The 27,128-nt window shown below is 42.7% G+C and overlaps 1 protein-coding gene across 3 annotated transcripts in view; it reads right to left on the bottom strand.

The window, feature by feature from the left end:
* LOC137309826 (transcription initiation factor TFIID subunit 4-like) overlaps positions 1-27,128 on the bottom strand; it is a 133,893-nt gene that overhangs the window by 41,131 nt on the left and 65,634 nt on the right. For 2 of the 3 annotated variants that reach the window (XM_067977858.1, XM_067977850.1), the window contains exons 11-14: positions 22,535-22,665; positions 17,470-17,595; positions 8,965-9,021; positions 5,872-5,991 (exon numbers count right to left, since the gene is read on the bottom strand). In XM_067977858.1, coding sequence (XP_067833959.1) covers positions 5,872-5,991; positions 8,965-9,021; positions 17,470-17,595; positions 22,535-22,665 — 434 coding nt within the window. The remainder of the gene's footprint in view (positions 1-5,871; positions 5,992-8,964; positions 9,022-17,469; positions 17,596-22,534; positions 22,666-27,128) is intronic. The other variant, XM_067977853.1, reaches the window with a different exon arrangement.

Here is a 27,128-nt window from a genome sequence, read left to right as displayed (position 1 = left end):
CAAAGCATTAACCAGACGTCTTGGTATTTCCTAATCCTTGGACCTGTATTAGAGGTACAGGATAAATGACTATTCTATAAAAACCAAAGAACCAGGAGTTTGGATTGAAAGTTATGGGAGGCTCAAAGAACTGAACACATTTTAATTGTAGGAAAGACGAAGGGGGAGGGGGGGAAAACACAATTCAGGTTTTTTTTTATTAAAGTGTTGAGATGCACAGTTGAGATGGCAATGGGACACAAAGAACAAGAGGACAGGAGTTATAAGTCAAAAGAGAGAGAACAGGAATGAAAGAACAAATTTGCATTTCTATAGTACCTTTCATGACTTCAGGGCATCCCCAAGCCAATGAAGTACTATTGAAATGGAGTCAATGTTGTAATGTAATGTTGGAAATGCAGCAGCCAGTTCATGCACAGCAAGAGCCCTGAAACCGTAATGAAATAAATGACCAATTAATCATTTTTTTATATAAGTAATGTTCGTTGAGGGATAAAAATTGGACAGGACTCCCCTGCTCTGCTTCAAAATAGTGACGTGGGATCTTTTATACCCACCTGCGAGGGCAGATGGAAGCCTCAGTTTAACATCTCATCCGAAAGACAGTACTCTCTGACAGTGCAGCACTCGCTCAGTACTGCACTGGAGTGTCAGCCGAGATTATGCACTCATGGTCTCTGGAGTGGGACCCAAACCAACTACCTTCTGACGGAGAGGCGAAAGTGCTGCCTACTGAGCTACAGCTTACGGGAGGGGAAGAATGGACAAGCAGATTTTCCAGAATATTTTAGTTGTAAAGTTGATTAGCTACACTAATATCAAGGTTCATTTGAGTACAGTAAACTGAAAACTTTCTTTCTTTTGAAAAGCCAGGCCGAGATGTTTGGAATTTCCTGGAATTGACAACAGTTCAAGAGTTAAAAGTTATCCAGTTTACATCCTAATTAAAGGGCCACCCACTGAGGCAGATGCAGGTTTGCATTCACTCTGTAAAGCTAGTCAGGCAATGAATTCCAGTAGTTTGTATTAAACAGAAGGCACTGATTCTCAACAAAGGTTAAATTTAATGAATAAAAAGAAAGCAGTCAGTACACTCTGCGATTCTATTTTACGTAACGAGATTTACCTCAATAAAACAGCAGTCTTAAAGAAGCCAAGGAGTTACATAGATTTGAATGCAAACCTATCAGTCCAGCACAAGATGCAGCACAACAAAAACTGTGAAATGGGTACAAAATGAAGGGACCTTAATTTGAATTCCATTTGCAATAGCAAAAAACAAAATTTGGGATTTGGATTGAATTATTGACCCCGACAGTACAGTGAAACCTATAAATTATGGGCACCTTAGGGACTGGCATCAGCTGTCTTTTTTTGCAGGCGTCCTAATTTTCAAAAAGGTCGCTGTACGTTCTGTAAAACGTTCAGCAGAAATGGGGAGTTCTCGCCCCAGCCCCGGGACGGGGCCCGTTTCTCTGCTGCTATGCACGCGAGGTGACTATCTCCCCCTTCCACAAAACCTGCCGCTGCCTCGCGCTGACCTGTGTCCCCCGCGTTTTAAGTTGTAAAAGGTACTTGGTGCACTGAAGGCAGCCTTCAGTGCACCAAGTACCTTTTGCAACTTAAAATTTGTAATTTGCGAGTGCCCTGGTTTCAGAGAGCGCCTCTTGCATATTTTACCATGCAAGTTACTTGGGTCTCAATAACTTTTTTTTTTTTGCAGGTGTCCGTTTTTACAGGTTTCCCTGAATCCAGTTCAATGTGGAGCTGTCATTAAGGCTAACTGGAATCATTTACTGCACCTCAAAACAAGTTATTCTAACAGTGACTCGATCACTGCCGAGAACACAGTGAAATATTGTATAATTCAGGGCAACTTATTTCCAAGAATACTCCCCCCACCTATTGAAGACTAATGAGTGAAAGCATAAAAATTATTCCAAGATTTAGGGCCCACTTTATGAAAAGGGACACAGAACTAAACTTTTTTTCATTGGAGAGAAGACTGGGGTGGGGGGGGGTGGCGGGGGTGAGAAGAGGGGAAGATGATCTAGGTCTTTAAAATGCTGAGAGGCATAGATAATGTAGAAGCAAGCAGGTTATTTAATTTGGACTGTGAGCGCAGAACTAGAGGACGAATATAAAATTAGTCAGCCTCAGGCAAGACTAGAGATTAGAAAAAAAAAAATTATTTTTCCCACAGAGCAGTAGATATGTGGAACAGACTCCCAGCAATAGCAGTTAATGCTTTCTCCATTAACTCCTTACAAAAAAAAAACTGGACAAATATCTTGTTAGGAATGGGACTGAAGGGTGAAAATGATAGAAATAATCTATGGAATATGCTAGCTCCCAAATTGATACGGATAGAAACATCACGCTATAGACGACATCAGATGACTAATGCCTAGGGTTGCCAGCCCTTCGGGATTGTCCTGGAGTCTCCAGGAATTAAAAGACTAACCTCCAGGACATTTCATGCGAGCGACACTTGGAGAATAATCATAGGGGCATTAGAAAAAGTGGTTCTTCTCTTCCATTTTCTTTGAACACCGTTATTAGTTAGAAAAATATTGGCGATTGGGGTGGGAGAGAGGAAGCAAGGTGGTTTGACTGGGCAGGGCAGCTGGAGGCTCATGTGATGAAGCCTCCAGGAGTATGTCCCAATTAGAGTTGGCAACCCGACTAATGTATGTTGTAAAGTTAAATAGTTTCACTTGACTACCTTTGGAGGCAAAGGAAAACTTTGCAGAGCCTTGCTTTGGGAGTCATTAAGTTGGATATAGTCCATGATAGGGCAAAACAGTCTATGATCTGTGGAAGGAATGGGCTCAATAGGCTGAATGGCCTTCATTGGTCCCATCCTTTATGCAGAGGAACGGCTGGTACTGAACATATCTCAGACCATAAAGGCAAAAACTTATGCAAATTCAACTTGATGGATATTTAAGCAAGTGCAGCAAGAAGGGAGCCAAAACACACACAATAGCACTGTGAAAGAAAATCAGGTCAAGCTTTTACACAAAACCAACTGCAATGTCAGCATCGAGTCAGTCTAAAAAAGAAACACGAGCGATTTACTTATTTTTAGATAAATGCTGAGCAAAGAAAGTAAATAAGAAATCATTCAATGGGAAATTGAACCTGAGGACACAGATTTAAGGTGATTGGCAAAAGAACCAGAGGCGACAAGAGGAGAATTTTTTTTTAAAACGCAGCGAGTTGTGATGATCTGCAACGCACTGCCTGAAAGGGCGGTGGAAGCAGATTCAACAATAACTTTCAAAAGGGGAATTGGATAAATACTTGAAGGGTAAAAGGGACTAATTGGACAGCTCTTTCAAAGAGCCAGCATCTGCACGATGGGCCGAAAGGCCTCTTTCTGAGCTGTATCATTCTATGATTCTATTCTATGAAATGAAAATGGAACACAGACAAAAAAGTTAAACAGTTACACAAAAAGGAACAAAGAAACCAAAAAAAATTAAGAACTGCATTCTTGTTCTTTAATCTACCAAATCTCATTCAAGATGAATTTTTTCTTTTACTAAATTTAAAACAAACACTCTTGAAGGTTTCAATGTACTCCGTTTTTAGAGACAGCAGTTTAAGATATGCTCAGCAATAACATTCAAACATGGGGTAATTAAAATATTCACAAGAAAATGCTTCTCTCAAGGGACAGCAGATACTGCAAAAAGGAAAATCAGCTTTGAAGGACTTAAACTGCAAGACTGCTAAAATATTCAGGAGCGTCAACCAGAAATATTCCCAAACATCTCCACACGTCTATAATAGCAACCAATGCAATTCAACATAAACATCCCTGAAATGCATTTTTTGCCATTATTTCAGAAAAGGATTATTATTCTCCTTCCCCAAGAGAGCTACAATACTGGAATGGAGGAATCAAGCAGTTTGTAAATGCTACCCAAAGCTTGCCACTCTTACAGCTCTGACTTTTACTTCAATGTACTGGTCTTTTGTTTAAAAAAAAACCACTTAAATGGATTAGGCTCAGCAAATTTATCCAGTGAGACCTACAAATCAAGAAGGTTTTAGATTCAATCCCTGGTCTGTTCCGAGTTAGCTCACTTCAGCTGGGGCAAGTGGTAGGAATTGGTAGGGTATTCCATGCCCATATAAAGAATCATTAATGTAGCAAAATGACCCAGGGCACTTCACAAAAGGAGTGAGGTGGAAGAAACCGATATCAAACAGGAATTAGAAGCTTTAGGGGAGGTGACTGAAGGCATGTTACAAAGAGATAAACTTTAAAGCTTCTAAAGGTGGGGAGAGATGTAGCAAGATGAAGGGATTTAGGAAGAGAATTCCTTGATGGCTGAAGGGTCCAACACAGACGGCAGGGCAAGGTGACGTACGTTAGACCATCGTTAGAAAATGGTGGGCGCAAACTCGGTGATGGGGCTGGAAGAGGCTGCAGAAGCACGATGGAGCGACGCCAATGCAGGAACTTGCAAAGGAGGACGAGGATTTCAGAATCAATGCATTTAGGGGACAGCAATTCACAGACTACAGGAACTCACTACAGGATGGCTGTGCAGTTTTCAACTGTATGCTGCAGCTCAGGAGACTAGTGAAGAGGTCATTCAAGAAATGACAGGCGACGACAAAATGCACGGATCAGAATCACCGCAGTGGTGATGTGGTAGGAATTGAGGTTGATAATAAACTTGCAGAACTGGCGGGTAAATGAATTTCAATGTAGAGAAGTGTAAGGTGGTACATTATAGCAGGAGGAATAAAGAGGCCACATGCTCCTTGGAAAATAAGAGTCCAAGTGGGGTAGCTAAGCAAAAGGATCTAGGGGTACAGATTCACAAATTATTAAAAGTAGGTTAATAAGGCCATACAAAAAGCAAACAAAACACTGGGTTCATTGCTAGAGGAATAGAATTGAAAAGTAGAGAAGCTATGTTAAACTTGTGTAGGACCTTGGTTAGACCACACTTAGAATACTGTTCTGGGGCACAGTTCTGGTCTCCAAATTACAAAAAGGATATAGCAGCACTGGAGATGGTACTAAAAAGATTTACAAGAATGATACCAGAAGAGAGAGGTTATAACGATCAGGAAAGTCTGAACCGGCTGGGGCTCTTGTCTCGAGAAACGAGAAGGCTGACAGGTGACCCGATAGAGGTCTTTAAAATTATGAAGTGGCTCAATAGGGCAGATGTAGAGAAAAGGTTTCCACCTGTGGTGGTGGGGAGAAGAGGGAGTCCAAAACTAGGGGTCATAAATATAAAAGACAGTCACTAATAATTCCAATTAGATATTCATTAGCCAGAGAGTGGAACTCACTACCACTTGGAATGATTGATGCAAACAGTATAGATGCATTTAAGGGGAAGCTGGATAAGTACATGAGGGAGAAAGGAATAGAAGGATGTGCTGACAGGGTGAGATGAAGAAGGGTGGGATGAGGTTCGTGGGGAGCATAAACACCGGCATAGACCAGTTGGACTGAATGGCCTGTTTCTGTGCTGTAAATTCTATGATAACGCCAAGGGAGGGCGAAAACAGGTTGTTGGGTAATTTGGCCTGAGATGAGTTTCAGATCCATTGATCTATCAAGCAGGGCCGTGCTTGGGGTTCAGCCCGAATGGGCAGCTGGGGAAGGGGTGGAATTGTATGCGAGGGTGCAGGGTTTCTGCAGCACGCTGAAATGGACGGCTTTGTTCTTTCCAGTGTAAAGGTGGAGAAAGTTTTAACTTGACCACGACAAGCAGTCATACAACACAGCGACATTTAGAGTTAAGGCGAGCAAGATGAAGGAAAATGGGAAAAGCCTTCATTTAAATTCCTTGTCAGATTTGGGCTAGAGCGGAGGAGCAAAAAGGTCTACTGTACCTCACTTCCTGTCCCGAGACCTGGGGAATCAGGAGCTTTCCTTTTCCTTGGTCCAATGGCAGCTAGTGCTGCAAGATTTGCTTCCCGCTGCTGCAACTGTGCAAGTTCCAATTGTTGCATCTGTTTCAAAACAAGAACGTGGTGTTACTTTCTAAAGCCACATAGGATTTACACCCTATCAGCATTATCCTTCTATTTCTTTCTCCCTCATGTACTTTTCTGGCTTCCCCTTAAGTGAGGCGAATAGCATAGAGACAGTCACTCCTCGTTGTAGCGAGTTCCACATTCTAACCACTCGCTGGGTAAAGCAGTTTCTCCTGAATTCCCTATTGGATTTATTAGTGACCATCATTTACGCCCCCTAGTTTCCGACTCCCCCCCCAACCCCAAATAGAAACATCTTCTCTATGTCTTTCAAACCCCTTCATAATGTTAAAGACCTCTATCGGGACACCCCTCAGCCTTCTCTCTTCCAGTGGTTCAGCCTGCAAGCTCTTCTCATTAACATTTGGCTTTTCAGTGTTGGGTGACACTTCTCTGCGGGGAAATTCAATCTTCCAGCTGTGGACCCATGCTAAGTGTGACCGTAAAGTAAATCACCCTTTTGAGAATAGATGAGTACAACACTAAAGTCCTACCCGGCCATTAGCTTGTGAAGCCGTAATCATCAGAGTACAGTAGGTTTATATTGGGTTATAAAATAGAACCAAAATTCCAGTGACTATGAATCCTCAACAGGAGTTTCTGCACTCCAAAATTGAACTGTAATTTGTAACCAGATGTCACAGATCTAAGGCAACTGGCAAAAGAACCAGAGGCGACGCAAAGAGAATTTTAAAAAAAACGCAGCGAGTTATGATCTGGAATGCGCTGCCTGAAAGGGCGGTGGATGCAGATTCAATAGTAACTTTCAAAAGGGAATTAGATAAATACTTGAAGGAGAAAAATTTGCAGGGCTATGGAGAAAACAGCAGGGGACTGGGACTAATTGGATAGCTCTTTCAAAGAGCCGGCACAGGCACGATGGGCCAAATGACCTCCTTCTGTGCCGCATCATTCTGTGATTATAATCCCACCTTGAAGGCTATCTCGGGTCTTTCCAGTGACCTACTGGTTGAAATATTCACACTTACTTTACAAGAGAAGCTTGATGCACATCAGGCTCACATTCAACTTTAATGCACCATCATTTGGAGTTGTTTTTTGCAGTTAAAACATTAGCTTAGTCATGGCATGAATTACCATGCAAAATCCAGCATAGGGCTATAAAGTAGACAAGCAAAGTGCTGCTGCTTTTAAGGTGATGATGCACGCTGTAACAGAGGTGCAACACTACTTGCAGTTGATTCTGCACAAAAAAAAAACAAATCTCAAATCTTAACTGTGCCACCAGGTGAAGGCATCAAGTCTTCCTCACAAGAGAGGAGTGTGATGGGGTGGTGAGAGTGAGTGGGGGGGGGGGGGGGGGGGGAAGGAAAGAACTCAGAGGTCACACACTGTAGATAAATTCTGCAGCCGGACTAATTAGCCATTGAAGGAACCTCAGTTTTGGACACAGAATTACTAGGAAGAAGTTGTTGCGTCCCAGTTTTTAAGCAGCTCGTTCCACACCCCAGTGTTTGTTTGTTTTTTTTAAATTAAGGGGGAAGGAGTGAAGCAATTCTGGGTTGAGCTAAAACAAAATCGAATAGTTTGATGAAAGCCAGACAGGGTGTTTATTTTGTTGTTTACAATGGCAGATGGTTCTCGGACATTATTATGCCGCGAGTTACCAGGTTGGAGTCGTAAGCTTTGCATGTGTTAGAAGGAAACTTGTTAACATCCAATCTACAAAAGGAAATAAATTTCACAGCAAAGCCTTCCAGACAGTTCTGAAGCAGCAGTCGCTGTGTAAGAAAAGGCAAGTGTCGTGAATGGTGGGGTAGGAATGGTGAGGAGCACTTGATTAAAGTTGTTCTGTCGAGGAATAAAGTCAGGACAAAAGCTTTCTATCCAACACGTTCCATTTTTCATGGCGAATATTAAAACAGAAAAGGCTACTTTAGAAAAGTATTAGTTTGAGCCACAGTTGTTACATTAGCTGGGGGGGGGGGGGGGGGTGTTGGGGGTGGGGGTGTCCATGGAAACTAATTTCTTCAGCTCCACAGCCTTTATCAAACACTAAGCATTGTCTTTATTAGCATCTGTCGTCAAATCTTTAATCACGAAACGCGAACAGGCTTGATGATTTATTCAGCAGGGAATAGAATCTGTAGGTCAAGTGAAAAATTTCACACACAGCACGAATGTTGGGCACTTTCATTTGCTTCCATTCCCTATTGCCAGGGGCTAACACTAGTGAGCTCCAATATTAAGGCTCAATTAAAATAGGGTCCAATTAGTGGAGGTTTTCCTCTCAGGCAACAAGAGTCAGGAAATGGATATTGGGAAATGTAAAAGTCGGCTACTGTGAGACGGCAACAGACATAAATGAACTTATTTGTTGGTTTCTACAGTTGCTATGCTGAACCCTCTGGGAGTAAAAGCTTAAACCAGTCTAAGCTATAAAATAAAACCCCTAGAGCTAAACATGAACTGTGTGAAACAAGGGCTCCATCACAGAACAGAAAAACTGCTGGGCTTAGAAAATTAAAAGCCAGAGGCATTTTCCATTTACAACTAAATCCCAGTTCCGCCTCTGAGCCAAATAATTATAAGCAGTAACAGATTTACAAAATGAGCATTTATCCTAAAATATGTAACCCATTGTGATATTCCCAAATAACAAATCCTGAATTTTAGTACAAGAATTAAATTCAGCTCTCAATTATCCAACGTACAGCTGGAATTTTTCAGATAACTTTAAAAAAAACGATGAATGTGAAGGAACACCCATTTTCCATCCTCCCCACGATGACCTTGTTTGATGTGTCGCCCTTGCCTTCAGCGGTTCCTGTCCTCGCCTGAGGCCTCCACAAAAATGGCATGCAACGACTACACAAATCCTGACCTAAATACCAGGAGACTGCTGCCAAAAAAAAAACTCCATTCGTGAAAACAACCAACAGAAAAATAAGGAAAGAGGCAAAAAAAAAAAAATCGCACTAATCTCACCTCTTTGGCTTTTTGTTTTAGCCTAAGTTGTTCCGGGTCTTCTTGCTTGGCTCGACTCTGGTGATTAAAAGAAATAAAAAAAAGTAGAAAGAAAAACTAAAATCAAGTTTCCAACATTCTTCAAAGCCCTCCTTGTGTCGCCTTTGTGTTTATTTCCCCATTAATATTTAGCAACTGAGGTCTCAGTGTAACTAGATCCCTCTTTGGTAATTCTGTCAAAATCCTTTCAAATAATAAAAAAAGTCAAGTTAACAGGTTCACCATACAGCAACGTTATGTTCAATCTACACCTCTGATGTATGCAAGACTGAATACATTGATACTTATTTCACAATATCCCAGAACAGGATACTGGAACAAATTCCTCATTGCTGAGAGACCGTCATCTGTTCCAGACAAGAAAATAAACACAAAATGTAATTTAGTTTAAAAAAAACAGTAATCCGATCCCAGTTTAAGAGAAAATGTCTATAGATTTTAACATTCTGGCTGTAGATAACTATTCCACAACAAGCAGCCTATAATTCTAAGACAAATTATGTAATATTTACAGAATATGTGCATCAATATTGCAACCATCAGGACATTAAAACAGGTGCAGGCATTCTGAACAGTGCTAAGAACACATAATAGTTAGGTGCAAAGCAATTCCAAAAGAACCTATTCCCTGCACATTATATGACACACTTTTGGATATATGACACATTGTGCTGATTATTTCTGAAGCAAGTTATCTTCAGCTGGAATACAGTATGGTTTAGTCTCATCCTGCATATGCACACATATGAAGCTAAAGTTAAACAATGGCAAAGGGACAATTTCATTTTAGTCAAGAGTTCAAAATCATACACCCGGTCACAACACAGGCTTTTATAGCTCGGATATGAAAATTGAGATCCCATCTTTGAAGGCATGTTGCATCCTAACTCTGCCTTTTCTGGGCTCTGAGGGCATGCACCACCTGCTCAGTCTCTGCCATTGCACGGCAGTATTTAGTGCCCACCCCAAGTTGCCCCGCAGGCCTTAAGAGTCAACCAGATAATGAGCTTGTGGATCTGGCAGCGCTGGCCAGGGTAGAGGTGGGACCTGAAGCTGGGTTTTAAAATGACAAAACCCAGCTTCATGGTCATTTCCTGGTGCTTGGCCACAAATGACTAGATTTATTGGATTCAGTTTCACAATTTGCCATGGCAGGATTTGAATTCAACCACCTCTGGGTTGCTCCTCCATTACCATAACCACCAGGTTAGTGCAGCCAACATATTTCTGCTGGTACAGCCACAAAAGCAACCAGCTGTGAATCTACCTCAAATTTCCTTTCCCCACAGTGATTTGAACAGACGTGCCACCATTTCATAGGCGATACAGATCACCTCCCCACCCTGCAGCCACCCGATTAAAGTCCTTATTTTCTTTTGAAACGTAGTGCATTAACCCACCTCCCACAAGACAATTTTGCAAGAGTTAAAATTAAAACTACCATAACAAGAAATTATTTGTACTTTTCTCATATTGAGAGGGGTTTAGTATCTGTGGTCAATCTGAAGAATAGCAAGAGCAGTAGTAATTACATCCGCTTTATTTTGGCACTTGATTGTTCAAGTGTTACTGCTGGCAATAAAGTTAAGAGGTGGTTTTCAATAGAACTGAACATGGACCAACAGCCAGAAAGGGAAACTGAAGCAACTCCCTCCAACATTTAACAGCTTCGCATTTTGGTCTGAAGGAGAATTAATTTGAAAACAAGAACACGCAAGTTATTTGCTTTGTTCCCGCAGCCCATGTTTTATCAGGCGTAATACAGAATTTACTTTGAGGAGATAAAGCGAGGTGCGTGCGTTTATGGTTTAATGGTAAAATCTCATTCCCTGCCTATATCTGGTGAATGCCAGACTGCTCATCGCAGTTGGTGCTTGAAAGTAGCTCAATCTTTATCTACAAATCTATGATCCAACTAGGGGGGTGGGGGGAACATCTTTTTAAAGAGTTTTTTTTGGTGAGTTTTTTTATATTGGTCTCACAGGCTTCCCTGCCTAAAGAGGTTACATTTTATATAGCAGCTTTCATGACCTCAGGACGTCCCAAAGCGCTTTGCAGCCAATTAAGTACTTTTGAAGTGTAGTCACTGTTGTAATGTAGGGAAACGCGGCAGCCAATTTGCACACAGCAAGCTCCCACAGACAGCAGAGTAATAATGACCAGATAATCTGCTTTAATGATGTTGGTTGAGGGATACATATTGGCCACGACATCAGGGAGAACTCCCCTGCTCTTCTTCGAAATAGTGCCATGGGATCTTCTATGTGCAACCAAGGGAGCAGAAGGGGCCTCGGTTTAACGTCTCATCTGAAAGAAGGCACCTCTGACAGTGCAGCACTCCTTCAGTAGTGCATTGGAATGCCAGCCTGGATTTTGTGCTCAAGTCTCTGGAGTGGGACTTGAACCCAAGACCGACTGACTCAGAGGAGAGTGCACTACCTGGCTAAACACAGCCATCATTATGTTTTAATAAAAGCAAAATATTGCAGATGCTGGAGAGAAACAGTTAACGTTTCAGGAAGATGACCTTTTATCATTATGCTTTACTGAAATCCTAGAGATAACGTCATTGAGGATTCAATCCTCTCACTGGAATAAGGAAACCCCACAGAAAAGTATTTTGAGGTTCAGTGAAGAGAAAGAAAATCAGTACAAAAGTCTTTCATTTGGCCAACTATGAACATTCAAGGTGTTGACTAAGTATTTGCCCATAGGAGAGTGTTTCTTCGATTAAGGCACCTTTAATCCACATACTTTCACATCTTCCCATGTCTGAGGTCCCTTTCAAAAGGCCAGCTCTTGCCCTGGTGACTGATGATTCATTTACTGATCTTCAAACAGCATTAGAACCAAAAAGGTGTACGTAGTATGGCATAAAAACAGGACCAAGCTTCCCAGCATAGGCGACCAGCTGTGCTGCTCTTCAAGAAATAAGCTCATAACAAATTGGAGAGAGAATCTGGACAGACACCAAGACGTACAGACTTGTAGGTAGTTAGGTAGAAAGGAAGGCATTATACTGTGCCTTAAAATGTCAGAGAACTTTACTTTTTGAAGCGGTAACTTACATGGACAAACAACAGCTTTTACGCACCAGCAGTGTCCTACAAACCTCAAAGAAACGAACGACAAGTTACATTTTTTTTAAATGTGGTGTTGGTTGAGGGAAGAATGTTGGCCAGGACAATCTTTTTGCTCTTCACATAGTCCCATGGGATCGTGACACCCACCTGAGCCGGCAGACAGGGTTTCAGTTCAAGTCTAATCCGCAGGTTGGCATCTCAAAGAATTTACCATTCCTTTCTGCTCACGCCTTGCGGGGATGTAAAAATGTGCCTGCTAATCTCTTAAGCAGGGCCAAGTTTGACTTTTTGCATTGAGAAATCTTAAATAGTTGTCAGCGGGGCAGAATTGCCTGGAGACAACTCCATAGGTCTTTTCAAAACAAAAGCTGGTGGAATCAGGACAGTTGAAACACAGCATTTAACAGCGTCTTAGTGGAAAGCTTCCCCTATACCTTCCTACCTTTTGCACTCATATCCAGCAACGTTCAAGATTTGGCCAGCCAACAGCAATCAGAGAATCATAGATTCTCTCAGCACAGGAGCTATCCATTTAATCCCACATCCCTGCGATTTTCTCCCCTTCAAGTATTTATCCCATTCCCTTTTGAAAGTTACTATTGAATCTGCTTCTACCGCCCTTTTAGACAATGCATTCCAGATCATAACTTGCCAAGTAAAAATAAATTCTCATCTCACCTCTGGCTCTTTTGCCAATCGGCAATCTGTGTCCTCTGGTTACTGGCCACCTTGTCAGTGGAAACAGTTTCTCTTTATTTATTCCATCGAAACAATTCATGATTTTGAACATCTCTATTAAATCTCCCCTTTAACCTCTGCTGTAAGGAGAACAATCCCAGCTTCCCTAGTCTCCACGTAACTGAAGTCCCTCATCCCTGGCACAATTCTGGTAAATCTCCTCTGTATCCTCTCCAAGGCCTTGACATCTTTCCTAAAGTGCAGTGCCCAGAATGGGACAATACTCCAGCTGAGGCCTAACCAGTGTTTTATAAAAGGTTGACCGTAACTTCCTGTTGACATTACTAGCTAAGGAAAGTTCTCTCGCAGACAGGGCCTATTGCGTCAGACAAGACAGCCATATATGCCTCAGAGCACCTCAGAACCTCCATGGCTGTCCAGCCAATCTAGTTGCCAAAAGTTTATCCTTTAATGTTGAGTACTACCCTGGCGTCACAAACTATGAGCATTAAAAGCCCACACAAAGTGGAAACACATTTGTTGATGTGCGCCAAGGTAACGAACACTGCCCTGCAGCTTGTGATGTTCCAGCTCGGAGTCTGGTCGTGGGTTCGAGTCCCACTCCAGAGACTAGAGGCCAAAATCCAGGCCGACACTCCCAGTGCCAGTGCTGAGGGAGTGCTGTACTGTCAGAGGTGCCGTCTTTCTTTTGAGATGTTACACCGAGGCCCCATCTGCCCACTCAGGTAATTGTAGAAGATCCCACGGCACTATTTTGCAAGAGCAGCAGGGGAGTTCTCCCCAGTGCCAATATTTATCCCTCAACCAACATCACTAAAACAGGTGATCTGGTCATTATCACATTGCTGTTTGTGGGATCTTGCTGTGCACAAATTGGCTGTCGTGTTTCCTACATTACAACAGTGACTACACTTCAAAAAGTAATTCATTGGCTGTAAAGCACTTTGGGTCGTCCTAAGGTTGTGAAAGGAGATGTATCAGTGCAAGTCTTTCTTCTCTATCCTTGAATATTTACAATCTTTATTCGGAGTAAAGACTGTTCAGAGTCTACCACTCAGCTTAGTGACTGATCACCACTGTCCAGGACAGTTTCAAGGTCACATCCAAAGTTATATCTATCAAGAGTTTTATTTACCTCAAAATAATGGTGGCAAACCTTTCCAGGCCACGGCATTCTCATTCGGAAGAGAGGGGTCATTTTGTGTGCATGCCCTCTATGTGCAGTAGGAGAAAAAAAAATCTGCCATTCCTGGGGGTTCTTTAATTTGTGTGGTAACAAACTGCTACATAAATGCATTATTAAATATCACTTAATTAACTGGGCAGTAGAATGCATGGAGATGCCTTATTCTTCAGCTTGTTGTGAACCATCAGGGGAAGCTCAGACTCATTCTATTCTCGCCATGGTCAAATTCAGGCCAATGTACCAAGAGTTTTCCCTTGACTTGATACGAGAGGCAGTCACCTGGAACCACAGCCACTCTTTGGATAATTGAAGTTAGCGGACGCAAAAGTCTGTGGGAAAGTTTGCCGGGAATTTTCCAGTACCTGCTGGAGGCTTGTGCCAGGAGCGGACGATTGGAGAAATCGGGCCCTTTGCCTCTCCCTCCACTGGTGCGACTCAGTTGACCCACAAATGCTGGGTTACACAACCCCACGTCAGTTATAACTTGCTCTCGCTGCCGCCTTCAGCAATCACTACTTACAATACAAATATTGCATTTTCTTTTTTTTTAAAAAAAACAGGAACAGAGAAAAACACAAAAGAAAGCATGGGAATTTAATGAGAAATTTTTGGCCAGTGAATTCTAAAACAGCAGCTCTTCCAAGTTACTCTGCAAGTTATTTTTATTCAAAACTAATTAATTCTGTTTTTACCCATCAGACAAAGCCTGGGGGGGGGGGGGGGGCAGGGGTGGAGAGCAGGAGCAGGGAACGAAAAACTGCAGATGCATTTTAGATTCACATTGAGCAAAGACAATGATGGCTCAATATTGCCGCAGGTGGTAGGAGCTGGTAATGAGCCGCAGAGCCCATTGGGACTCTCCTGAGGTATGCCAAACCGGTCGGCCAGGACATTATCTGGCCAGGCTGGTTAGGACGTCAGAATCGGGAATGGCGAAATTGTGCAAAAATCAACTTCAGAAATGTGTTCTAGTAAAAAATTATAAAGAAATTTTTTACTAACAGCAAAATCATAAATTGTGTCTTTCCCACGCTGCATTTTGAAGGACACAAAAAAAAAAGGTACAAAAATATAGAAACTAAACATAGGAACAGGAGTAGGCCATTCAGCTCCAAGCCTGTTCCGCCATTCAATGAGATCATGACTGATCTGTATTTACCCGCCTTGGCTCCATATCCCTTAATATCCTTGGCTTGCAAAAATCTATCGATCTCAGATTTAAAATTATTAATTGAGCTAGCATCTACTGCTTTTTGTGGGAGAGAGTTCCACACTTCTACCGCCCTTTGCGTGAAGAAGTGTTTCCTAACTTTTCTCCTGAATGGCCGGACTCTGATTTTAACGTTATGCCCCCTTGTCCTGGACTCCCCCACCGGCAGAAAAAGTTTCTCTCCATCTACCCTATCAATTCCTTTCAAACGAATCCAAAATTGGGAGTTCAAACTCTAGTCATTAAGCACTAACAGAAATTAGACTCAAACAAGTGGTTTGTTACCTGTGCAACACCAATTACTTTGTGGATTAACAGTATTTACAAAGTCGACCACCGTACTCCTTCACCTCGAAATAAAGCAGATCCATTTAGCACAAGCATTGGACCAGCTGCGGGACTGCTCAATTCTCTTGCACCTATTTTGGTTTCTACTATTGGATAAAATGATTCCAAAAAGAAGTTTTTCAGCTTAAGGACACAGTGTTTCTAAATCCCCCTGTTACGTGCAGTATTGAAGAGGTATTGCTTTTGCACTGGGCAAGACTGAAGTCTGTTGAGCAGATGGGGTCAGACTTCAGAGTGGCTGAGTTGTGAAAATTCATCTGTACAAGGCAGCTTTGCTTCCTTCATTTGCTGTGGTAACTGGGTGAGTTGTAGTCAGTGATCCTACCACCATGAGGTTGGGAATGACTTGAAAATGAACTTTAAAAAAATGTCCCCTTTCCCCAGGTATCAGAATTAGATATATTAATGATCTTAACCTTAAACAATGTTTTACGATCACAACAGCCTTTTATGATTGGAACAGATTTCTGAACATCCTCATCAGCTATTACCACACGTTTATTTCAGATTATATATAGATTAAATCATTCCATTAAACAGGCACTCCAGGGAAGGCTCACAAAAATTGCATTTCTGTGTCTTAACCTTGTGTCTGCCAGCTCCTAATGCAAAAAAAATATATTTTTTATCTGATCAAGGTGAATAATGTCAACAGAGGGAATTAAACCATTTTTCATGTTCTGTTCCAATAATGTGCTTTATTCCCAACCTGGGGAAAATAGTTCCAAATGTAGCAGTGTGAACTACACCTACTAAAATTAGGCTCCCTGGTTACAGTCCCAATAATATTGAATTGTGGTGTATGGATTCTTTAAAATCAGATTCAGACATGTCGAGGAAGTGAATTTCAGAAACTCAGATTGAACTGAAGACCTATTTAGACCCGTGTGTTTTTGTAAAGGAGGAGGGTGCGCACTGTGGGGTTGACCGCTGACCCCCATCCTTTGCCCTGGAGTTCTGGCGAAAGCCCAGTAGGTGATCGAGATGAAGCTCAAGTTACTTAACTGATATCTAGTAATAGAAAACTTTGATCAGGATTGCACAAGGGTCAGTCTTGTTGCCCCACACCCCCTCCCCCCCCCCCCGACTCCGAGGGGTATCTTTAATTCCTACTACGCAGCTAAAGTACAGAACAACTGTGCACCACTGCAACATTACGACAGGTACACACTTGCACGTCTGCACTCCATCTACATCGGTCAATGAGAGGCAATGACATACGGGAAAAAGAATACCATGTGTGGTAGTGGGCATTGCAGCACTGTGAACTAATGCCACTCCCAGGGCCATCTTTGACCACATTAGAGGGGTCAAAGATCATTTTGTTTTCAGTTACTGACCCACGGCTTGTATACGCAGGAACCCGTGGTCTCAATTTTCAAAGTTTAGATGCTGTAATTCCCAAAAAATCACATTCTTATAGTGGTTATCTGTCACATCTGCCCTCCCCACACCATTTTCACTTCACATTTTTATTTTCAACTTTTGCCACCTGCCTCCCAGCTGGCATTTTCTTACTTTCTATTCGTTTTACATGTTTGTCAATCTTAACGACGCAAGAATACAAGTTCTCAGTTTCGGTCATCCATCCGAGCATCACTGGTCTATTGGAATACTGAAGAATACTTGAAGATCTAAAAGCAGTAGGGCCACTGGGATTTGACCATGAAACTCCACTGCTTTCGTTTGGGAACCGTTTACACAACACTACACCATTTGTAAATGAAGGAATGTGTAGCTAATATTAACAAAAGCTATCCCAACAAGAAGCATTTTCAGTAAACTAGGTGATGGTCAAAATCCAACTCAGACAGACCAACGTCACTCTGTGCAGTCAGGGCTACAGATACGCCAACACACAGCAAGACAATGACGCCAGTAAGCACCCTATAGTATCCAGAAACACCCAATTATATGACTGGAATGAAAGCTATTCTTACCCTTGCTAATCGTAGCATCGTTTCTCTTTCGTCTTCATCTTTTCGCTGTTTCTCTAATCGATCCAACTGCTCAAAAAACTTCAGTTGAGACCGGGTGTCGTTCAGTAGGTTGTATCGGTCATCCTCCTGCGGGGTCAGCAGCCAGTGAGTCAAGCTGTAAAAATGCTGCCCTTTCAAGTACAGTTTGCTCAAAAGAAATTCTGCAGTGAATTCCTCCACAATGCAAGCACTTAAGTTATTAGAGCTTGCAGTGCAAGCTACTTAACATCTACTTGTTAGAATCAAATCAACTTTAAAAAATACCACGTGCAAAACCATCGTGACGCTTAGAGAGATGAACTGTATCGAGCTAAATTCCACTGGTTGTTTGCAGACTGCAATTTCAGTCCAGGGTCGTAAGCTCAACTTCCTGTCCACGCTCTCCCCCACCGCCCCCCCTCCCACCCCTTTCATAAAGGGATGTGAGCGGCCTCCCAACTTGAATTCTAACATGTACTCGACCAGGTACGTGAAGGGAAGTTTGTGAAATACCATTTTGCTATCAATAGGTGGCTCCCAGTGGATGTTGTAAGTGCACGGCAGTATATCCAATGGAAAGGTCTCAGTGCTGCACGCGCTCCCGGCCCTGCACTGCCCTGATTTTAAAATTCTCATCCCTCCGCGGTCTCGCCTCCTCCCCGTCTCCGTAACCTCCTCCAGCCCTACACCCCTCCGAGGTCTCTGCGTTCCTCCAATTCTTGCCTCTTGCGCACCCCTGATTTTCATCACTGGCGGCCGTGCCTTCAGCTGCCTAAGCCCTAAACCCTGGAATTCATCTCCCTAAACCTCTCCACCTCTCTCTCCTCCTTTAAGACGCTCTTTAAAACCTCTCTGACCAAGCTTTTGCTCACCTCTCCTAATCGCAAAGTTTGTTTGATAACGTTTCTTGTGAAGCGCCTAGACATTAAAGGCGCTATATAAGAGCGAGCTGTTGTTACGTGATACAAATCTCTTCTCACCACCCCCCCGCCCCCCCCATCTTTCAGCCAATATTAACATTAAAGATTGATTCCATTTAAGATCATGCCATTTCTCGAAAACGGAAGGCTGACGAGCAGCTCATTCCACGCTGCTTCCATTTGTTGTCCAGATGTCTCCCATCAGCAATTCTCACTACCTGGCAAGAGGTTGCACTGCATTCAGGAATTTATGACACCACCATACAGACACCTACAAAGTTCTGATTCATAGAATCATGGTAGCAAGTTCCATGTTTGAACCACTCTCTGGGTTAAAAAGTTTCTCCTGAATTATCTATTGGATTTATTGGTGACCATTTTAAATTTATGGCCCCTAGTTTTGGATTCCCCACAAGTGGAAATATCTTCTCTACGTCCACCCTATCAAACCCCATCATCGTTTTAAAGACAAATTAGGATAACTGCTGTATTATAATAAGAGTTCCCATTTGTTTAGTTTTTTCAGACAAGGGAATTGGATATTTGCTTGAAGAAAAATTTGCAGGGCTCTGAGGAAAGAGCAGGGGAGTGGGACTAATTGGATAGCTCTTTCAAAGAACCGGCACAGGCACGATGGGCCGAATATCTTCCTTCTGTGCTGTATCCATTAAGAACATAAGAAATAGGAGCAAGAGTAGGCCATACGGCCCCTCGAGACTGCTCCGCTATCCAATCAGATCATGGCTGATCTTTGGAGGAATCGAGAGATATGGGGACTGGGAGGGAAAGTGGAGTTGAGGCCAGAGTCCAAAAATCTATCGAGCTCAGTCTTGAATATACTCAACGACTGAGCATCCACAGCACTCTGGGGTAGAATTCCAAATATTTTTGACCCTCAGAGTGAAGAAGTTTTTCCTTATCTCAGTACTAAATGTCCGACCCCTTATCCTGAGACTATGTCCCCTAGTTCTAGACTCTCAAGCCAGGCGAAACATCCTCTCAGCATCTACCCTGTCAAGCCCTCCTAGAATCTTACATGTTTCAATGAGATCACTTCATATTCTTCTAATCTCGCGTGAAGAGGTCCATTCCATTCAATCTTTCCTCATAGGACAAGCCTCGCATCCCAGGAATCAATCTAGTGAACTTTCATTGCACCTCCTCTAAGGCAAGCATATCCTTCCTTAGGCAAGGAGAACAAAACTATACACAGTATTCCAGGTGTGGTCTCACCAAAGCCTTGTACAATTGCAGCAAGACTTCCTTACTCTTGCATTCCAAACCCCTTGCAATAAAGCCAACATACCATTTGCCCTCCTAATTGCTAGCTGTACCTGCATGTTAACTTTCTGTTTCATGTACAAGGACACCCAAGTCTCTCTGAACGCCAACATTTAATAGTTTCTCACCATTTGAAAAAAATTCTGTTTTTCCTTCCAAAGTGAATAACCTCACATTTCCCCACATTATACTCCATCTGCCACATTCTTGCCCACTCACTTAACCTGTCCATATCCCTTTGCAGACTCTGTCCTCCTCACAGCTTACTTTCTAACCTAGCTTGGTGTCATCTGCAAACTTGGATACATTATACTCAGTCCCTTCATCGAAGTCATTAATATAGATTGTAAATAGCTGAGGCCCAAGCACCGATCCTTGCGGTACCCCACTAGCTACAACCTGCCAACCTGAGAATGACCCCGTTCATTACTACTCTCTGTTTTCTGTCAGTTAACCAATCCTCAATCCGTGCAAATATATACCCCCAATCCCATGAGCCCTTATCTTGTGTATCAACCTCTTGTGTTGCACCTTATCGAATGTCTTTTGAAAATATTATTCTATGATTCCAAGTTCAGTCTACACAACAGCACATCAAGTGCACATTATTGAACCCTGGTTACCCAGCCAGCTGAATTAGTGACCTGCTCGAAGGCAAGCAACATAAATAACCTCCCTTTGGAAATTACTTATAATTTTTTTTACTAATTTTTTTCTTTATGAGGAGATCAGCTCTTAAAACATAATTGTCTGTGTGGTTTGGAGTTAGATGTCTAAAGTTAAAAGCAAATTACTCTGGATTTGGGAATTGCGGCCTGTGGTTGAAGAGGATACGTAGTATGTTGCTGACTGAACTTTAATTAAAAACTTAAACGAAGCTTAAAGTCATATATGAAAAGATATGTTTCAAAAAGAGAGAGGGGTGAATGAGAAATCTGGTATTACAATCCTGAGGAATTCTCTGTGCAAGCCATTAAATTTATGAACACGGCAGGTTCCCGTCAGCAACACTGTGACAGCGGCTGTTAGAAATTTAAGGCACCCCCAGAGTTACAGTTTAGCACCTTAAACCAGTACCTCTGGCCTCTTGCACCCTACAACCCTCCGAGATCTCTGCGCTCCTCCAATTCTGGCCTCTTGCGCATCCCCGATTTCCATCGCTCTACCATCGGCGGCCGTGCCTTCAGCTTTCTAGGCCCTAAAAGCCCTGGAATTTCCTCCCTCAACCTCTCTGGCTTTCTCTCCTCCTGTAAGGCACTCCTTAAAACCTACCTCTTTGAGCAAACCTTTGGTCACCTGTCCTAATATCTCAAGTTGCTCGGTGTCAAACTGTGTTTGATAACACTCCAGTGAAGCAGCTTGGGAAGTTTTACTACATTAAAGGCACTATATAAATGCAAGTTGTTGTTGTTACCAAGCAAGGAAATGAGCCTCTTGATTCTTTTAAGTGCCACCCACCCAATAATCCAGAAAGACTAATTTCACTAGCAGTAGTGGTGGCTTTTCGGCTGAGCATTGAAACTTAACCCCCTCAATTCACACACTGAAAACATGCCGGAAGGTCAGAAAGCCACTTGGGTGAACGTGATCAACGGAAAAATCCCCACTTGGATAAGCCACTATCCATCAGTGGTATAGGCGTCAGACGGGGAGCACAAGGCTCCTTCACTGAATGAGGGGTAGCACGTCAATTTATAGACTATCCTCCAATCCCTCTTGAGAATTTAAAATTCTCATCCTTGTTTTCAAATTCCTCCATGGCCTCACTGCCCCCCCCCAATCGCTGTAACCTCCTCCAGCTCTACAACCTTCAGATCTCGGCACTCCTCCAAATCTGGCCTCTCGTCCATCCCCGATTTTAAATCACTCCACTTTGGCGCCCATGCCTTCAGCTGCCAAGGCCATTAGCTCTGGAACTCCCTCCCTAAACCCCTCTAACCTCTCTCTCCTCCTTTACGACCCTCCTTAAAACCTACCTCCGACCCAGCGTTTGGTCACCTGTCCTAATGACTCCTTATGTGGCTCGGTGTCAAATTTTGTCTGATAATGCTCCTGTGAAGCGCCTTCCCTGTGGCAAAGAAATTCTATTTTGCAAACAGCAGCTTGCAAGGGGATGCTGGGTTAGAAACAAAATGAACTGCTGGGAATCAAAGTACCAGCAATCACTTAAAAAAAGCAAACAAAGCAATAGGGTTCGGTTCTAGAGGGATAGAATTGAAAAGCAGAGAATTCATGTTAAACTTGTATTGAACCTTGGTTAGACCACACTTGGAATACTGTGTACAGTTCTGGTCTCCATATTACAGAAAGGATAAAGAGGCACTGGAGAAGATTTATATGGATGATACCAGAATGGAGCGGTTAAAACTATCAAGACTCTATCGGCGGGGGCTCTTTTCTCTAGAAAAAAGACCGAGGGGGTGGCCTGAGACAGGTCTTTAAGATAACTAAAGGGTTTGATAGGATAGACGTAGCGATGTTTCCACTTGGGGGGAAATCCACAACTAGGGGCCATAAATAGAAGATAGTAACTAATAAATCCAATAGGGAATTCAGGAGAAACTTCTTTACCCAGAGAGAGTGGTGAAAATGTGGAACTTGGTACCAAGGAGTAGTTGAGGCGATAGCATTAGATGCATTGAACAGGAACCTGGATAAACACATGAGGGGGAAAAGAATAGGTTATGCAGATATGGTTAGATGACGAGGGGTGGGAGGAGGCTCGTGTGGAGCATAAATACCAGCATGGGCTAGTTGGGCTGAATGGCCTGTTTCTGTGCTGTACATTTTATGTATGTATAAGAAATGATTATTTATCAACACAAATTGTGCAAAGAATGGCAAACCTTATACACCATCAACCGATGCCGTGCAATTACAGTGAGTTTTTCCACAAGTTCCCGTAAGCGCTCTTGCGTTGCGTGAGATATGGTGCTCAATACGTCGGAATTCACCTCTGTCACACCATGTCTCTTCCCTGTAGAAGAGGAAGAATGTGTCAATGATTGCTCGTCCTACACGGCTCAAAACAATTGGCTGCATTACTTTTCATCTCGCCCAAAAATGCAGCACACAATTCTTTGGGAAGTCGGAAACTCAACTTGACTCCTGTTCATTAGGAATCCAGTTCCCTGGAAAATGAGATCATAATTTTTGTGTGTGCTATATTTTTTTTTAAAAGTCTGTTTTATTGATTGGAAGGGTAGGAATCAGGATTCTTAACAGTACAACTTCAAATAACCATTCATCTCACAACTAAAAGCTGTCCCCAAGCAATGGAAAATATACATATTTTATTTTGCCTCAAGCACTCTCTTTCGAGGTCACTTGGAAGACAAGTACTGTATTAAAGAGATCACAGGAGGAAAAGCACAGCTTGGTGGAAATAGGTAATGAGCATCAGAAACATGCATTTATTTAAAATGGTTACAATAGATTTCACACACACACACACACACACACACACACACGTTACTTTGAGAGATGAAATTTTAAAAATTAAAAAGCAAAAGATCAAACGGATCCTGAAGCAGGAATCATTTGACTTTTTAAAAAAAAAAATTAGTTTAATGCAATAAATTAGCAAGACGACAAAAAAAGTCCCAAATAAGATAGCACAGGTAGGCGTTTACCATTGGCACCAGGTGGTTGATCTAACGTTAGGCGTTATTTTTAGATCTTTATTTAGTGCTGTTGAAGCTGCTACTTTCATACATCTGGCTGGAGCACGGAGCGTGTAGGAGGCAGGCTGTACCAGAGGCGTGGAGCCTGCAGACGGAAGGCAAACTGTGCATGTGGCCAAGAGGTGGGACAGGCACTGCTGCTGGGGTCCAGTGAGCAGAATAAAGAGAGGCATTCACACAGCGGTAAAGCAGTTGATAGTTTCTCTTTATCCACCCTATTTCGTCTGGTGGGGGAAGTGCAGAACAAAAAAAGGGGCATAACCTTAAAATTAGATCTAGGCCATTCAGGGGTGATGTCAGGAAGCACTTCGCACAAAAGGAGAGTGGAAATCTGGAATACCCTCCCCCAAAAAACTGTTGAGGCTGGGGGTCAATTGAAAATTTCAAAACTGAAAGGTAGATTTTTTTATTAGGTAAGGGTATTAAGGGTTATGGAACCAAGGTGGGTAGATGGAGTTACGATACAGATCAGCCCTGATCTAATTGGCAGAACAGGCTCGAGGGGCTGAATGGCCTGCTCCTGTTCCAGCTAGGAGGTGAGAACTCAATGGTTACAGCACAAAAAGTGGCCAATGAGCCCATGCCAGCTCTTTTAAGAGCAATCCAGTTAGTCCCATTGCCCTGCTCTTTCCCCATAGCCCTGCAATTTTTTCCCTTCAAGTATTTATCTAATTCTTTTTTGAAAGCCACGACTTAATCTGCTTCCACCACCCTTTCTGACAGCGCATTCCAGATTATAACTACTCGCTGCGTAGTAAAGTTTTTCCTCATGTCGCCTTTGGTTCTTTGGCATCTTAAATCTGTGTCCTCTGGTTCTTGACTCTTCTGCCAATGGGAAGAGTTTCTCTTTATTTACTTTATCTAAATCCTTCATGATTTTGAATACCTCTATCAAATCTCCTCTTAACCTTCCCTGCCCCAAGAACAACCCCAGCTTCTTCAATCTATCCACATAATTGATGTCCCTCATCCCTAGAACCATTTCAGTAAATCGTTTCTGCACCTTCTCTAAGGCCTTCACATCCTTCCTAAAGTGCGATGCCCAGAACTGGACACAATGCTCCAATTATGGTCGAACCAGTGTTTTATAAAAGGTTCAATATAACTTCCTTACTTTTGTACTCAATGTCTCTATTTATAAAGCCCAGGATCCCATATGCTCTTTTAACCGCTTTCTCAACCTGTCCTACTACCTTCAAACATTTGTGCACATATACCCCCAGGTCTCTGTTCTGGCACCCCCTTTAAAATTGTACCATTTAGTTTATATTGCCATTCCTCGTTCCTCCTGCTAAAATGTATCACTTCGCACTTCTGTTAAGTTTCACCTGCCATGTGTCTGCCCATTCCACCAGCCTGTCGACGTCCTCTTGAAGTCTATCATCACTATCCTCCTCACTGTTCACTACCCTTCCAAGTTTTGTGTCATCTGCAAATTTTGAAATTGTGCCCTGTACACCCAATTCCAAGTCATCTAAACAAAAGGAAACTACGAAGGAGAAAAGCTCCGAAAGCTTGTGATTTTCAAATAAAACTGTTGGACTATAACCTGGTGTTGTAAGATTCCTTGCATTTCTCCACCCCAGTCCATCACCGGCATCTCCACATCATGCCCTCGAGAAAGTGATGGTGAGCTGCCTTCTTGAACCGCTGCAGTCCGTATGGTGAAGGTTCTCCCACAGTGCTGTTAGGTAGGGAGTTCCAGGATTTTGACCCAGTGACAATGAAGGAACAGCGATATATTTCCAAGTTGGGATGGTGTGTGACTTGGAGGGGAACGTGCAGGTGGTGTTGGTCCCACGTGCCTGCTGCCCTTTCCCTTCTAAGTGGTAGAGGTCACGGGTTTGGGAGGTGCTGTCGAAGAAGCCTTGGTGAGTTGCTGCAGTGCATCCTGTGCATCTCAACAACTTAAGTCTCTACAGTAACCAGTATAAGAAAAGCAATCAGTGATCGCACCTTCTTTTGTGATTGAGACAAGATGCAGAAATAACCAATCTGAGAAAAGTTATAATGTAATATGATTGGTGACCTACACAGGTAGGATAACCAGAGAAACAGACATCCATGAGAAAGAAGGAAACAAGACATCACAGGGACATTTTAAAAAACCACCACAGCGATATTATATAAACCCTAATGAATTTCCTGTGTTGCTTCTCATGTCATTGAATATACTACAAGGACAGGAACATTATGCCATGTGATGCATAATGCATTATCCTGCAGCTAAGAAGTAGCTATGAATCTTTAAGACTAAGTCTAAATCCTAGTAACACTGGGTGAGTTCACGGATCAATTAGGCCAAAATTCTTGCTTTGATTTTTTTTTAAAAGTTTGTTTGGTAAGCGCAATTAAGAGGCTGCAGACATTCTGACTCTGGTATGTTCTGCTCAGAGAGCAATTCCCTGTACATTCCAACAAGGGGAGAGGAAACGTGGAAGAGAGGAGGGGGAATGGAGGGAGAAAAGGAAGGAGCAGGGAGGGCGAAAACGGAGTAGATCCTTTCCCTGTAAGCATAATAATTTATAGAATCATAGAATGGTTACAGCATAGGAGGCGGCCGTTTGTCCCATCGAGCCGGTGCCGGCTCTTTGTAAGAGCAATCCAGTTAGTCCCATTCCCCTTCTCTTTCCCCTTAGTCCTGCAAACTTTTTCCCTTCAAGTATTTATCCAATACTTTTGAAAGTCACAAATGAATCTGCTTCCACCGCCCTTCCAGGAAGCGCATTCCCGATCATAACTCCTCGCTGTGTAAAAAGGTTTTTCCTCATGTTGCCTTTGATTCTTTTGCCAATCACCTTAAATCTGTGTCCTCTGGTTCTCGACCCTTCTGCCAATGGGAACTGTTTCTCTATTCACTTTGTCTGAACCAGTCATGGTTTTTGAACACTTCTATTAAATCTTCTCTCAACCTCCTCTGCTCCAAGGAAAGCAACCCCAGCTTCTCCAGTCGATCCACATAACTGAAGTCCCTCATCCCTGGAACCATTCTAGTAAATCTTTCTTGACCTTCTCCAAGGCCTTCACATCCTTCCTAAAGTGCGGTGCCCAGAATTGGACACAATACTCCAGCTAAAGCCGAACCAGTGTATTATGATCGATGGATAAAAGGTCTCATCTCCTGCCTCTAGTTTGAGGGAGTGATCGGTAGAATGGAGCAGATAGGTGATTGGCAGCACAAGGTTGGATGGGCCAGCTGGCTGTGAGAATCCCTACATGGTCAGTTTTCGGTAAAATATTAAAATGTCTACGTGGCAAAGAAGCAGAATGCAAAATGGTTAGAAAGGGTTAATTAGTTAGTAACTGAGATTGATACAAGTGGCCTGGCCCTCCTGCTGGGCCATATGTTTGCTTAGTCAGCAGGCCTGCATTGTCTTATCAATAATAGGTCTTTGATGTGAGTCAAGGACTGGTCTGAATGTCTCCATGTTTATGGCAGATCAATATAGGTAACGAGCTTAGCCAAAGTTGGAAGACATTCCAGGTTGGGAGATAAGGAACAGAAGGAACAGGGAAGAACATTCCAAGTTGGAAGATGAGGAAGTTATCCCCTTTGATGTCTAACAGCAGCATGATCAGCACATGGACGATTTATGATTGGTCGGAAATAATGTAACCTCGCATGGCAACCTATGCCCGGCTTATGATTGGTGTTGACCCTCGTTAAGTATGTTCCAACCCTATTCATCTGTATAAAAACGTGTGGATTTCTGTATGTTTTTGTTCTTGCTCTGCCAGCATAGAGGGACTCTATCAG

This window comes from Heptranchias perlo, chromosome 3, assembly GCF_035084215.1.
Source record: "Heptranchias perlo isolate sHepPer1 chromosome 3, sHepPer1.hap1, whole genome shotgun sequence".
Lineage (NCBI taxonomy): Eukaryota > Metazoa > Chordata > Chondrichthyes > Hexanchiformes > Hexanchidae > Heptranchias > Heptranchias perlo.
The sequence above is the reverse complement of the archived record's forward strand: the minus strand, read 5'-3'. Positions and strand labels throughout refer to the sequence as shown.